This window comes from Babylonia areolata, chromosome 25 (genome assembly GCF_041734735.1).
Source record: "Babylonia areolata isolate BAREFJ2019XMU chromosome 25, ASM4173473v1, whole genome shotgun sequence".
Taxonomy (NCBI): domain Eukaryota; kingdom Metazoa; phylum Mollusca; class Gastropoda; order Neogastropoda; family Buccinidae; genus Babylonia; species Babylonia areolata.
This window is the reverse complement of record NC_134900.1, coordinates 38,930,430-38,945,125: the sequence shown is the minus strand read 5'-3', so window position 1 is coordinate 38,945,125 and position 14,696 is coordinate 38,930,430. Positions and strand designations below refer to the sequence as shown.

Sequence of the window (14,696 nt, the reverse complement as noted above, 5' to 3'; positions counted from 1 at the left end):
ATAGCAAACTAGGTGTACTATTGTATTTTTCTCACAGCTGATTTTTCTGTGTGAAATTCATACTTCTCTCCACAGGAGGAGCACATCACCATAGCACTGCCCCATCCATATTAATCATTTTCCTTTTTTCAATCCTCAGATGTATTTGGTTTAAATATCAAAGTGCATTTCTTAACAGAACTTTGCCAAGAACAACCCTTTTGTTGCCGTGTGTTCTTTTACATGCGTTAAGTGCATGCTGCACATAGTACTTCAGTTTATCATCTCATCAGAACGACTTGCACCCAGAACACCAATCAAAGTCTGGTGGAGGGGGGTCTGAGTGGAGTAAAAATCTGAGTTTGTATGTGGGACTCAAACCTCTGGTCCTTTGCTTCCCACACTTCCTTTACACATTACCACTGAGCCATAGCTTCTCTTGCTTCCCACACTTCCTTTGCACACTACCACTAAGCCATAGCTTCTCTTGCTTCCCACACTTCCTTTGCACACTACCACTAAGCCATAGCTTCTCTTGCTTCCCACACTTCCTTTGCACACCACTAAGCCATAGCTTCTCTTGCTTCCCACACTTCCTTTGCACACTACCACTAAGCCATAGCTTCTCTTGCTTCCCACACTTCCTTTGCACATTACCACTGAGCCATAGCTTCTCTTGCTTCCCACACTTCCTTTGCACACTACCACTAAGCCATAGCTTCTCTTGCTTCCCACACTTCCTTTGCACACTACCACTAAGCCATAGCTTCTGTTGCTTCCCACACTTCCTTTGCACACTACCACTAAGCCATAGCTTCTCTTGCTTCCCACACTTCCTTTGCACACCACTAAGCCATAGCTTCTCTTGCTTCCCACACTTCCTTTGCACACTACCACTGAGCCATAGCTTCTGTTGCTTCCCACACTTCCTTTGCACACCAATGAGCCATAGCTTCTCTTGCTTCCCACACTTCCTTTGCACACCACTAAGCCATAGCTTCTCTTGCTTCCCACACTTCCTTTGCACACTACCACTAAGCCATAGCTTCTCTTGCTTCCCACACTTCCTTTGCACACCACTAAGCCATAGCTTCTCTTGCTTCCCACACTTCCTTTGCACACTACCACTAAGCCATAGCTTCTCTTGCTTCCCACACTTCCTTTGCACACCAATGAGCCATAGCTTCTCTTGCTTCCCACACTTCCTTTGCATAATACCAATGAGCCATAGCTTCTCTGTATATGATATATATACAGTTCCAAAATGTCCTGTCATCAAACTGTTAAAACCTGATTTCATGTTTTTGTGCTTTCATTCACACAAAACATACACAGACATTGTTCTGTTTCTTTGAATTACATTCTCTATTTCTGAAGTATAATAGGAGGAAGGAAACTGTTCCAGAATCTGGGAGAGGTGATGTCAGCATGGAGGGGATGCCCAGACTGCCTTGTGGCAGGAGGACAGTGGCTGATAACAGAAGGAGATTTTCCTTAACTCACTCGGGACGACAAGTTTTCTCCCTTGCTTTTCCCCACAGACGGCCCATTTGTAAGGGTTTGGAAAAAAATTACAAAAAATACAATATACTGTGTAAGAAAATGAAACTTTCAGAATTGGTTCATTACGTGTTGAGCTATTACATATAAAAAAAAAATCAAATTTCTCATCTTATTTTTACAGTTTTGCCATATGTAGAAAATACTGCCAATTTTTCACCCCGAATCACCATACCCATGCTCGCTTTCTGCATTAAATTCGCTTTCTTCTTCGTCATCATCCACCTCTTCAATGTCCGACCCTTCAGTTTGAAGCATTTCAAGTACTTCGGCAACGCTAAAACCTTGCCGTCACTGCCTTGTTCGCTTCACAACATTCTGAGAAGAGCCCACTTTGCTAACAGGCTGGCACGCGAGCAGACGACCGGTCAGTAACTTTGTCAGCGTGTGTGCGAGACAGGCCATATATCCCAGGCTGACCAATCATACCATTCGATTGTGGAGTGACCCAGAATAGCACACTTTGCTTGGCTAATCACAAAATCACATGCACAGCGCATGATGGAATTTTACTTTCGGAGAATGCTATTCCATTCCTTCGTCCGAATCCGAATACGTTTTGTGTAGGAATGCGTGAGCATTCCTTCGTCCGGAAAGAGTTAAAAGATGACATTTTTACACTTGCACAGTAGCTACATCAGTACCTCGCCATTACATGGACTTCATCACTATCGCCAGTTTTCACTTTCTTGGGGAGAAAAAGTCATCAGATCCCTGTCAGCAGAATCATCAAGATTGAGCTTTCTAGGCATTTTAGAGAAATTTGACCAGACTGTGTGCAAAAAAAGTTCAGTTTCTGAAACGGAAGCACTACAAACAAGGGAAGTTACTGCATTGCTGCCAAAAGTGTGTAACTTAAAGCAAACAGACTTCTGTGTCTAATACCACTGAAACAAGTTGACTCATCTCGTCTGTTCGCAACACTGACGGAATACAACTGCACACACACATTACACCACCGACGCATTTAAACCTGCCTTGAAGGCTTCCTCCTCTTCCCTGTAGATGGGGTCGATTCTGGCCAGGGGCCCCACGAACTCCAGGGTTTGCAGGGGTTTCTTGGTCAGGCTCTGGATGCGGCGCTCGGTCAGCACCTGGGTGGTGGCCGTCTCCATGTGGCCTGCTGTGTAGCCGTCCGTCACCTTGGCCAGGGAGCTGATGTCAAAGTTGTTGTGCAGCACTCCCTGGTGCTTGGTGATCAGCGTGCGCCACAGCACTGCCACACCCACACACCAGGTCACATGTATAACAGCACTGCCACACCCACACACCAGGTCACAGACACTGGCATGGCCACTGTGGTGTTGTTTACTTTGGACTTACAGTATAACAAAATGCCACACCCACACACCAGGTCACAGACACTGGCATGGCCACTGTGGTGTTGTTTACTTTGGACTTACAGTATAACAAAATGCAGAAACAACAGACGAAACAACAGACAGAAAGGCAGAAACAACAGACAAAAAGGCAGAAACAACAAGCGCAATATAAAAGAGGAAATTTCTATCACAGAATTTCCAGAAGATGGGGATGCTATTTACAGTCCTTCTCATCAGCTGCAACTTCATGTTCACTCTGTATGAGGGAGCTTTTATTTGTATGACTGTTTCTACTGCACCATGTAGGCAGCCATACTGGGGTGTGCATGCTGGGTATGTTTTTATTTCCATAAACAACTGAACACTGACATGGATTGCAGAATCTTTGTCATTCAAATTTGATCTTCTGTACACATATATACACAAAAAGGGTTCAGGAGCTGGCAGGTCTGCACATACTATATGTTTGGAAAAATCTCCATCCTTGACTGTTTATACTGAAAGACCTTGGCATTCCAGAAATCTGTTGTGACAATAAGGAATAAATTATAATTAGGTATGTATGATTGTCATCTTTGACTATGACTGTCAGAACAGCAGTGGAGTAAACTGCTGTCCGGAATATCTGGGCTAGAATTTGAGAACAGCATAGAGTGTCTTGCCCAAATTACATCCCAACTCTCTTAGTCAAAAGGGCTTTGGGGCAGTCTGTGCTGCATGGTCCACAAAGGCCAACTAGCCCCCAAGGCTGCAAGAGTCAGTGCAGTCTGCCTCCTAGTTTCAGAGTCACAGTCCTTCACAAAAGACTAAATGTAAATGAATTCCCATCACAGTGGAGAAATCATTGATGATACAGCTCTCACTTTGCTGTTGGCCCAACTGTAAGCTTTACAATAGAATACAATAGAACAAAAAAGGACAGAATAGAACAGAATACAATACAATATAATATGACTTGACATGATACAACACAACACAACACAACACGACACAACATGACATGACTCGACACAACATGACATGACACGACACAACACAACACGACACGACATGACATGACTCGACACAACACGACATGACACAACACGACACGACACCACACAACACGACACAACACAACACGACATGACACGACACGACACAACACAACACAACACGACACGACACAACACGACACGACACGACATGACACGACACAACACGACACAACACGACACCACACGACACCACACATGACACAACACAACACAACAGTACTGTGCCTGACAGTGTCTGGAAGCGTAGTCTGGGCGAGGGATGAGGATGATGCGTTGGTAGCAGGACAGCAGGGGCTTCATGTCTCCCTCGAAGGGACAGCGCGACGTGCCCACCAGCAGCAGGCGGTCCTCCGGCTTGATGGTCTTCAGGGACTTGGGCAGCTCCTTCTTCAGCCGCTTGGGGTCTGTCTGCACCACAGGCACTTTCACTTTCACTTTCTCAAGGAGGCATCACTGCGTTCCGACAAATCCATACATGCTACACCACATCTGCCAGGCAGATGCCTGACAGCAGCATAACCCAACGCACTTGTCAGGCCTTGAGTGCATGCTTATGTATTTGTGTGCTTATCAGAGTGGATTTCTTTTTACAGAATCTGGCTGGAGGACTACACTCTTGTTGCCATGGGTTCTTTTTCAGTGTGCCAAGTGTGTGCTGCACATGATTTATCATCTCATCAGTCAAACTTGGGAAAAAAGGCGAGAGTGGGATATGAACCCAAAACCTCACTGACTCCCTGTATTGGCAGCTGGGCATCTTCACTGTTCTGCCACCTCCCTGCTTGACACACAGTCTGTCCCACAGTCACCACACAGTCTGTCCCTCCACAGTCACCACACAGTCTGTCCCTCCACAGTCACCACACAGTCTGTCCCACAGTCACCACACAGTCTGTCCCTCCACAGTCACCACACAGTCTGTCCCTCCACAGTCACCACACAGTCTGTCCCACAGTCACCACACAGTCTGTCCCTCCACAGTCACCACACAGTCTGTCCCACAGTCACCACGCAGTCTGTCCCACAGTCACCACACAGTCTGTCCCACAGTCACCACACAGTCTGTCCCTCCACAGTCACCACACAGTCTGTCCCTCCACAGTCACCACACAGTCTGTCCCACAGTCACCACACAGTCTGTCCCACAGTCACCACACAGTCTGTCCCACAGTCACCACACAGTCTGTCCCTCCACAGTCACCACACAGTCTGTCCCTCCACAGTCACCACACAGTCTGTCCCACAGTCACCACACAGTCTGTCCCACAGTCACCACACAGTCTGTCCCTCCACAGTCACCACACAGTCTGTCCCTCCACAGTCACCACACAGTCTGTCCCTCAGTCACCACACAGTCTGTCCCACAGTCACCACACAGTCTGTCCCTCCACAGTCACCACACAGTCTGTCCCTCCACAGTCACCACACAGTCTGTCCCACAGTCACCACACAGTCTGTCCCACAGTCACCACACAGTCTGTCCCACAGTCACCACACAGTCTGTCCCACAGTCACCACACAGTCTGTCCCTCCACAGTCACCACACAGTCTGTCCCTCCACAGTCACCACACAGTCTGTCCCACAGTCACCACACAGTCTGTCCCACAGTCACCACACAGTCTGTCCCTCCACAGTCACCACACAGTCTGTCCCTCCACAGTCACCACACAGTCTGTCCCTCAGTCACCACACAGTCTGTCCCACAGTCACCACACAGTCTGTCCCACAGTCACCACACAGTCTGTCCCTCCACAGTCACCACACAGTCTGTCCCTCCACAGTCACCACACAGTCTGTCCAGTCACCACACAGTCTGTCCCACAGTCACCACACAGTCTGTCCCACAGTCACCACACAGTCTGTCCCACAGTCACCACACAGTCTGTCCCTCCACAGTCACCACACAGTCTGTCCCACAGTCACCACACAGTCTGTCCCACAGTCACCACACAGTCTGTCCAGTCACCACACAGTCTGTCCCTCCACAGTCACCACACAGTCTGTCCCTCCACAGTCACCACACAGTCTGTCCCACAGTCACCACACAGTCTGTCCCACAGTCACCACACAGTCTGTCCCACAGTCACCACACAGTCTGTCCCACAGTCACCACACAGTCTGTCCCTCCACAGTCACCACACAGTCTGTCCCACAGTCACCACACAGTCTGTCCCTCCACAGTCACCACACAGTCTGTCCCACAGTCACCACACAGTCTGTCCCACAGTCACCACACAGTCTGTCCCTCCACAGTCACCACACAGTCTGTCCCCACACAGTCTGTCCCTCCACAGTCACCACACAGTCTGTCCCTCCACAGTCACCACACAGTCTGTCCCACAGTCACCACACAGTCTGTCCCTCCACAGTCACCACACAGTCTGTCCCTCCACAGTCACCACACAGTCTGTCCCACAGTCACCACACAGTCTGTCCCTCCACAGTCACCACACAGTCTGTCCCACAGTCACCACACAGTCTGTCCCTCCACAGTCACCACACAGTCTGTCCCTCCACAGTCACCACACAGTCTGTCCCACAGTCACCACACAGTCTGTCCCACAGTCACCACACAGTCTGTCCCTCCACAGTCACCACACAGTCTGTCCCTCCACAGTCACCACACAGTCTGTCCCACAGTCACCACACAGTCTATCCCACAGTCACCACACAGTCTGTCCCACAGTCACCACACAGTGCAGTTTGCTTCACTTTCAAGGTGTCAAAGTGTGCGCAAAGTTTTCTCTTGTGTATGTGTGTGTGTGTATGCGCGCATGCGCGTGTTTGCTTGCATGCATGTGTGTGTGAACTGTAGTGTACACCTTCTGGACAATTAATTTACCCAAAAAGTATTTAATTTATTTTCTGAATTAACAAATTTAAGAATTTAAAATGTTCGAAGGGAGATATAATTCAACAAATAATCTTTCTTGGCATGTTGATTGCAATTCATTAAATTAGATATTATGAGAGAAACAGAGAGAGAAAAAAACGTTTGGGCACAAATTACATGAATGTATAGGCATATGTTTCTATTGCCTGCTTGCTTTTGTGCCTCTGTGTATGTGTGTGTTGTGTCTGTGTGTATGTGTCAGTGAATGTGACCATGAAAGAGGACGAAGAACACAAAACAGAAAGCTATCCAGTTCCAGATCCACCCTGACAACCACACGGTTTCACTTACCGTGTCCGTCTTGGGGATCTTTTTCTTGAACATTCTCTCACAGTCCCCCACAAAGAAGACCGAGGGCTGCAGAGCACGGCCAACCTGTTCAGTAAATCCATCAGTTCAGTTCATCATGCAGGGAGAAATAGTCCTAAATAGCATGATTTAGGAAATTTGTTAGGGATTTACATACATTTAAAAGAAAAGAAAAAACCCTCTGAAAATATTGAAAATTTAAAAAATCCCACAAAAATAACCCCGAAGATCTCTAAACACAGACAGACAACATCTAAAAAAAAAAAATCAAACCCAAAAGCCTTCAAAAAGAAAGAACCCTCACACAGCTGCAAGCAAGTTATAGGTTAAAGGTCACATAGCCTTTATAATAATAATAATGATTTAATTCCTAAAGAACCTTTCCATGTAAGACATACTCAAGTACGCTGTACAATGTCAATACCAATGTTTGAAACATGCGCTAAAATGGAGAAAAAGGGCAGTGAACTGATATCCACAGTGTCTAGGGTTTTGCACAGGAAGGACAGGCCCAGTCCTCTACTTCACTGTTTTAACTTTCCACTACTGAAGTCAGGTACCCATTGACACCTGGGTGGAGAGAGGAAAATCAATATGAAGTTTTAACTTTCCACTACAGAAGTCAGGTACCCATTGACACCTGGGTGGAGTGAGGAAAATCAATATGAAGTTTTAACTTTCCACTACTGAAGTCAGGTACCCACTGACACCTGGGTGGAGTGAGGAAAATCCAAATGAAGTTTTAACTTTCCACCACTGAAGTCAGGTACCCACTGACACCTGGGTGGAGTGAGGAAAATCCAAATGAAGTGCCCTCCCTCCCCAAGGACACACCAGCATACTGAAAAAAAGGGGTCTCCAACACTGATCGCCTGTAAATACACTATTACCGTACTGTATTGTAATATACTGTGCTACTTTTTTGCCACAACAAATTTCTCTGTGTGAAATTAGGGCTGCTCTCCCCAGGGACAGCGCATCACCGCAGAGAAGCGTCACCAGAAGTCCAACACCTGACCAATTCCGCCACAGCACAACACTGTTTCCATATACATAAATAAATGAATGAATAAATCAATAAAAATCCAGGCTAGCAGCGAATCCTGTGACTGACCTTGTAGATGAGATGCATCAGCATCTTGAGCCCCTCCTTGCCGGGGTACTTGCCGGCCAGGTTGACAGGGGAGAGGTCAAAGAGGTTGGCGCCGACCTCGTTGGCCAGGGCGTGCACCAGCATCTTTTTACCGACACCCCGTGGCCCCGCCAGCAGCAGGGACTTGGTCAGCGGCACCTGTTCGTGCACCGCCGGGGAGCCTGGGGACAGCCAGGGACAGAGGCTTCATCCCTGTTTGCCTGACTGTACTGAACTGAGTGGAAGGACTAGATTATCTCTCTTTGACTACTGGACTTATACCTCTGAGCTAGTGGGGACCCGAGTTGCATCATCTTGTGAATGTTCGGAACCAGTTAGTGAGTCCCTGTAAGCATTCTGTGTTCATTTTTCTGCTTTGAAGTGTAGGAATATCTGTCTTTATTCTTGTATACCAACCTAACTTGGCCCAGTTTATTTTTTGCTTTAGGTTAGAGTTTCTGAAAATTAGATGTTTATTATCTTGTGAACAATAGTAATTGTGGGATGAAATCTGAGGGCACTACAGTGTGTGGAGGAAGGACTAGGTAGTACTGAGGGCACTACAGTGTGTGGAGGAAGGACTAGGTAGTACTGAGGGCACTACAGTGTGTGGAGGAAGGACTAGGTAGTACTGAGGGCACTACAGTGTGTGGAGGAAGGACTAAGCAGTACTGAGGGCACTTCAGTGTGTGGAGGGAGGACTAGGTAGTACTGAGGGCACTACAGTGTGTGGAGGTAGGACTAAGCAGTACTGAGGGCACTACAGTGTGTGGAGGAAGGACTAGGTAGTACTGAGGGCACTACAGTGTGTGGAGGTAGGACTAGGTAGTACTGAGGGCACTACAGTGTGTGGAGGAGGGCACTACAGTGTGTGGAGGAAGGACTAGGTAGTACTGAGGGCACTACAGTGTGTGGAGGTAGGACTAGGTAGTACTGAGGGCACTACAGTGTGTGGAGGAAGGACTAGGTAGTACTGAGGGCACTACAGTGTGTGGAGGAAGGACTAGGTAGTACTGAGGGCACTACAGTGTGTGGAGGAAGGACTAGGTAGTACTGAGGGCACTACAGTGTGTGGAGGTAGGACTAGGTAGTACTGAGGGCACTACAGTGTGTGGAGGTAGGACTAGGTAGTACTGAGGGCACTACAGTGTGTGGAGGAGGGACTAGGTAGTACTGAGGGCACTACAGTGTGTGGAGGGAGGACTAGGTAGTACTGAGGGCACTACAGTGTGTGGAGGAAGGACTAGGTAGTACTGAGGGCACTACAGTGTGTGGAGGAGGGACTAGGTAGTACTGAGGGCACTACAGTGTGTGGAGGGAGGACTAGGTAGTACTGAGGGCACTACAGTGTGTGGAGGAAGGACTAGGGAGTACTGAGGGCACTACAGTGTGTGGAGGTAGGACTAGGTAGTACTGAGGGCACTACAGTGTGTGGAGGTAGGACTAGGTAGTACTGAGGGCACTACAGTGTGTGCAGGTAGGACTAGGTAGTACTGAGGGCACTACAGTGTGTGGAGGAAGGACTAGGTAGTACTGAGGGCACTACAGTGTGTGGAGGGAGGACTAGGTAGTACTGAGGGCACTACAGTGTGTGGAGGGAGGACTAGGTAGTACTGAGGGCACTACAGTGTGCGGAGGAAGGACTAGGTAGTACTGAGGGCACTACAGTGTGTGGAGGGAGGACTAGGTAGTACAGAGGGCACTACAGTGTGTGGAGGTAGGACTAGGTAGTACTGAGGGCACTACAGTGTGCGGAGGAAGGACTAGGTAGTACTGAGGGCACTACAGTGTGTGGAGGTAGGACTAGGTAGTACTGAGGGCACTACAGTGTGTGGAGGTAGGACTAGGTAGTACTGAGGGCACTACAGTGTGTGGAGGTAGGACTAGGTAGTACTGAGGGCACTACAGTGTGTGGAGGGAGGACTAGGTAGTACTGAGGGCACTACAGTGTGTGGAGGGAGGACTAGGTAGTACTGAGGGCACTACAGTGTGTGGAGGAAGGACTAGGTAGTACTGAGGGCACTACAGTGTGTGGAGGAGGGACTAGGTAGTACTGAGGGCACTACAGTGTGTGGAGGGAGGACTAGGTAGTACTGAGGGCACTACAGTGTGTGGAGGTAGGACTAGGTAGTACTGAGGGCACTACAGTGTGTGGAGGTAGGACTAGGTAGTACTGAGGGCACTACAGTGTGTGGAGGAGGGACTAGGTAGTACTGAGGGCACTACAGTGTGTGGAGGTAGGACTAGGTAGTACTGAGGGCACTACAGTGTGTGGAGGAGGGACTAGGTAGTACTGAGGGCACTACAGTGTGTGGAGGTAGGACTAGGTAGTACTGAGGGCACTACAGTGTGTGGAGGTAGGACTAGGTAGTACTGAGGGCACTACAGTGTGTGGAGGAGGGACTAGGTAGTACTGAGGGCACTACAGTGTGTGGAGGTAGGACTAGGTAGTACTGAGGGCACTACAGTGTGTGGAGGAGGGACTAGGTAGTACTGAGGGCACTACAGTGTGTGGAGGAGGGACTAGGTAGTACTGAGGGCACTACAGTGTGTGGAGGAGGGACTAGGTAGTACTGAGGGCACTACAGTGTGTGGAGGTAGGACTAGGTAGTACTGAGGGCACTACAGTGTGTGGAGGAGGGACTAGGTAGTACTGAGGGCACTACAGTGTGTGGAGGGAGGACTAGGTAGTACTGAGGGCACTACAGTGTGTGGAGGTAGGACTAGGTAGTACTGAGGGCACTACAGTGTGTGGAGGAGGGACTAGGTAGTACTGAGGGCACTACAGTGTGTGGAGGAGGGACTAGGTAGTACTGAGGGCACTACAGTGTGTGGAGGAGGGACTAGGTAGTACTGAGGGCACTACAGTGTGTGGAGGTAGGACTAGGTAGTACTGAGGGCACTACAGTGTGTGGAGGGAGGACTAGGTAGTACTGAGGGCACTACAGTGTGTGGAGGAAGGACTAAGGAGTACCTTGGGCATTTTCTGAGAGCTCTGGGCATTTTGGCTCCAACCACAGAAGAGACAGCATCACACAGCAAGCAGGTGCTTTGGAAGAGGAGAGACCTGGGTGACTTGCGTGCACTGGCAGAATGTGTGTGTGAGGCTGACAGGCAGCAGGCTAGAATGCCTGCTGGAACATCTTAGTCCTGAGGTTTTTGTTTGGCACTGAATGAAGAAACTGAAATGGAGAATTGGACGTGTGCATGGTACGTGTCTACATACATATATGACACAACAACACTTCACACCTTGTCCTTCTACATTAGCTTATCATTAAACTGGGGATCCCTAAACTGCCTACTCCCAATTCACCTGAAAAGGCCTGACTAAGCACACTGGGATATGTTGCTGGCCAGGCATCTGCCTTGCAAATATGGTGTAGCATATCTGGATTTATCTGAATGTAGTGACACCTCCCTGAGAAACTGAACAAACTGTTGTGACCAGACGAGAGTTCACTGTACAGAACCATCTTGGGTAGGCGGTGGTCTTCCATTCTGGAGATGTGTCCAATGGCCGACGACAGGCCTTATATAAGTATCACTGGTAATAATAACAAATAATTATCATGAAACACTACTACTATTACTGCTAATGATAACAATAATAATAATAATCATGATAAAAATAACATTAGTATTAATCATCAATAAATAAAACTCCTGTACCCACCCAGAGGCAGAATGCCAAACTCTGTGATGAGTCGACGGACATCGCTGATGGAGGGCATGGGTTCAATGTTGGACTGACGCAGTGTGCTGCCCAGGTAGGAGTACTCGCCCGTGTAGTCAGCCAGCTTCACCGACTGGGGCCGCACGATGATGCCCTGGGTCACCAGCTCTTCGTACAGATCCTCAATCGTCCTGAACAACAACAACAACGACAACACAACAATAAGTGTAGAATAGGTCTGATTCTCAATTGTTCTGCCTTCACCTCTACACTCCATCTCGCTCACTACGATCGGCTTCGGATCCACTCTGTTTACGCATACCCAGATTCAAACACTCGACTGTTAGCCGCCGTTCTTTCTCTGTCTCTGGACCTTACAGTTGGAATGAACTTCCTCTTTCGCTTCGTCAAGTCTCCACACTCAGCTCTTTCAAGTCTGGCCTTAAAACCCACCTCTTCCCAGAACAGCCTCCCTTCCCTGCCTCTTCCTTGTCTTTAGTTTCTGCAGTTTTAGAGTTATGCATGCGTGTGAATGACTGGTGCGAAAGCGCTTTGGTTTGTCTCTGCACAAGATTCAACGCTATATAAATACCATTATTATTATTATTATTATAACAACAACAACAACACAACAGTAAGTGTAGAATAGGTCTGATCCTCAATCATTCTGAACAACAACAACAACACAACAATAAGTGTAGAATAGGTCTGATCCTCAATCATTCTGAACAACAACAACAACACAACAATAAGTGTAGAATAGGTCTAATCCTCAATCATTCTGAACAACAACAACAACAACAACAATAAGTGTAGAATAGGTCTAATCCTCAATCATTCTCAACAACAACAACACAACAATAAGTGCAGAATAGGTCTAATCCTCAATCATTCTCAACAACAACAACAACACAACAAAAAGTGCAGAATAGGTCTGATCCTCAATCATTCTCAACAACAACAACAACACAACAAAAAGTGCAGAATAGCTCTGATCCTCAATCATTCTGAACAACAACAACAACAAAACAATAAGTGCTGAACTGGTCTAATCCTCAATAATTCTGAACAACAACAACACAACAATAAGTGCAGAATAGGTCTGATCCTCAATCATTCTCAACAACAACAACAACAAAACAACAAGTGCTGAACTGGTCTAATCCTCAATCATTCTCAACAACGACAAAACAAAAGAGCAGAATAGGTCTGAAATGGAATCTAAAATACTGACAACTGAACATGAAAGTGTTCACTCTTCACAAAGATCCTCAATCATTCTGAACAACAACGACAAGTGCAGTAGAGGTCTGTCTAAACTGGAATCTAAAATATTGACAACTGAACATGAAATTGTTCACTCTTCGCAAAGATCATCCATTGTTCAGAAAAAAATTGTGCAAAATGTGTGCAGTTGCAATGGAATCTAAAATATTGACAACAGAAGTTTTTCAAAATCAAACTGTTCACTCTACATAAAGATAAAAATTTCTTTTGAAGCACTGATATTCTGGATGAAGTATTGGCAACAAAAGTTTTTCAACAAGAAACTGTCCACTTTGTGACAAAACCTTGTAGCAGAATGTCTGCTGCAATGGAATCTAAAATGTTGACAACAACTGAACAAGAGTTACTCAATGGGAAATTGTTCATTCTTCCAAAAGATCCCCCATGGCTCTAAGAAAAAAAAGTGCAGACTAATTCTGCAACGGAATCTTAAATATTGTCAACATAAGTTATTCACCAGGAAACTGATCACTCTCGGTGAACATCATAAAAACATTATTTTAAAAAATGTTGATGTCTGTGCCAAATTAAAACATAAACAATAAATGTTTTTCAACAGGAAACTGTTCACTTTTCATAAAGATAATAAAAAAACAAAAAATAAAATATTGATACATGTGATAAATCATTGACTCTAAATGTTTTTCAGCACAAAATTTTCACTCCTCACGAAGATCTTTTTTTTTTTTTTCTTTTTTCTTTTTGTAAATGCTGATGTCTGTGATAGGCTAAAATTTTGACAACAAATGTTTTTCATCATGAAATTGTTCACTTTTCGCAAAGTTCCTAACATTTTTTTAAGCATTGTAGCAGCGATATATTGAATTAATGACCATAAAAGTTTTTCAACAGAAAACTGTTCACTCTCAACGGCTCTGAAAGAAATTGTGCAGATTATCAGACTTTTTGGATCTCCCAGGTCAACATAAGTGCAGACCTTCTGGTGCCTAAGACCCCTTCATGTGTATATGCAGAAGATCAGATACACACGTAAAAGATCCTGTGATCCATGTCAGCATTATGTGGATTATGAAAACAAGAACACACTGATCATACACAACCCTGAAAACAGAATATGGCTGCCTAGGGTGTATAGCAGGTAATAATGGTCAAACATGTAAAAGAGAGGGAAACACTCTACAAGTATTCATTACTATTATCATTATTAAAACCTGCTGGAACATAGGAGCGAATATGAGAGGTGCAGCCCAGGAAGACCGAAGACGCAGAAGGCGTGCACTACCTTCTCAGCCAGCCTTCAACACTCAGTCTGACCTGTCAGGCGTCAGGTCCTTCTCCTTCTTCCCCTTCTTCTTCTTCCCTGACTTGCCTCCCTTCTTCTTCTTCTTCTTGCCAGATTTCTTTCCCTTCTTGGGCTTCTCTCTGTCCACAGCCTGAATCAACAGCACCAAGAGAGGTCAAGGTCAGTCATCATGGCTTGTGTCCAGCTGCCTGAAATACACAACCACCTCATTACAAACAGGACTGCAGTTTTCCTGC

At 46.5% G+C, this 14,696-nt stretch overlaps 1 protein-coding gene across 1 annotated transcript in view; it reads right to left on the bottom strand.

Annotated features, from left to right (window-relative positions):
- Positions 1-14,696, bottom strand: part of LOC143299831 (dynein regulatory complex protein 11-like) — a 44,948-nt gene that overhangs the window by 2,770 nt on the left and 27,482 nt on the right. Inside the window, 6 exon segments of the mRNA XM_076613316.1 lie at positions 2,517-2,755; positions 4,129-4,306; positions 7,084-7,167; positions 8,216-8,415; positions 11,910-12,100; positions 14,472-14,590. Coding sequence (XP_076469431.1) covers positions 2,517-2,755; positions 4,129-4,306; positions 7,084-7,167; positions 8,216-8,415; positions 11,910-12,100; positions 14,472-14,590 — 1,011 coding nt within the window.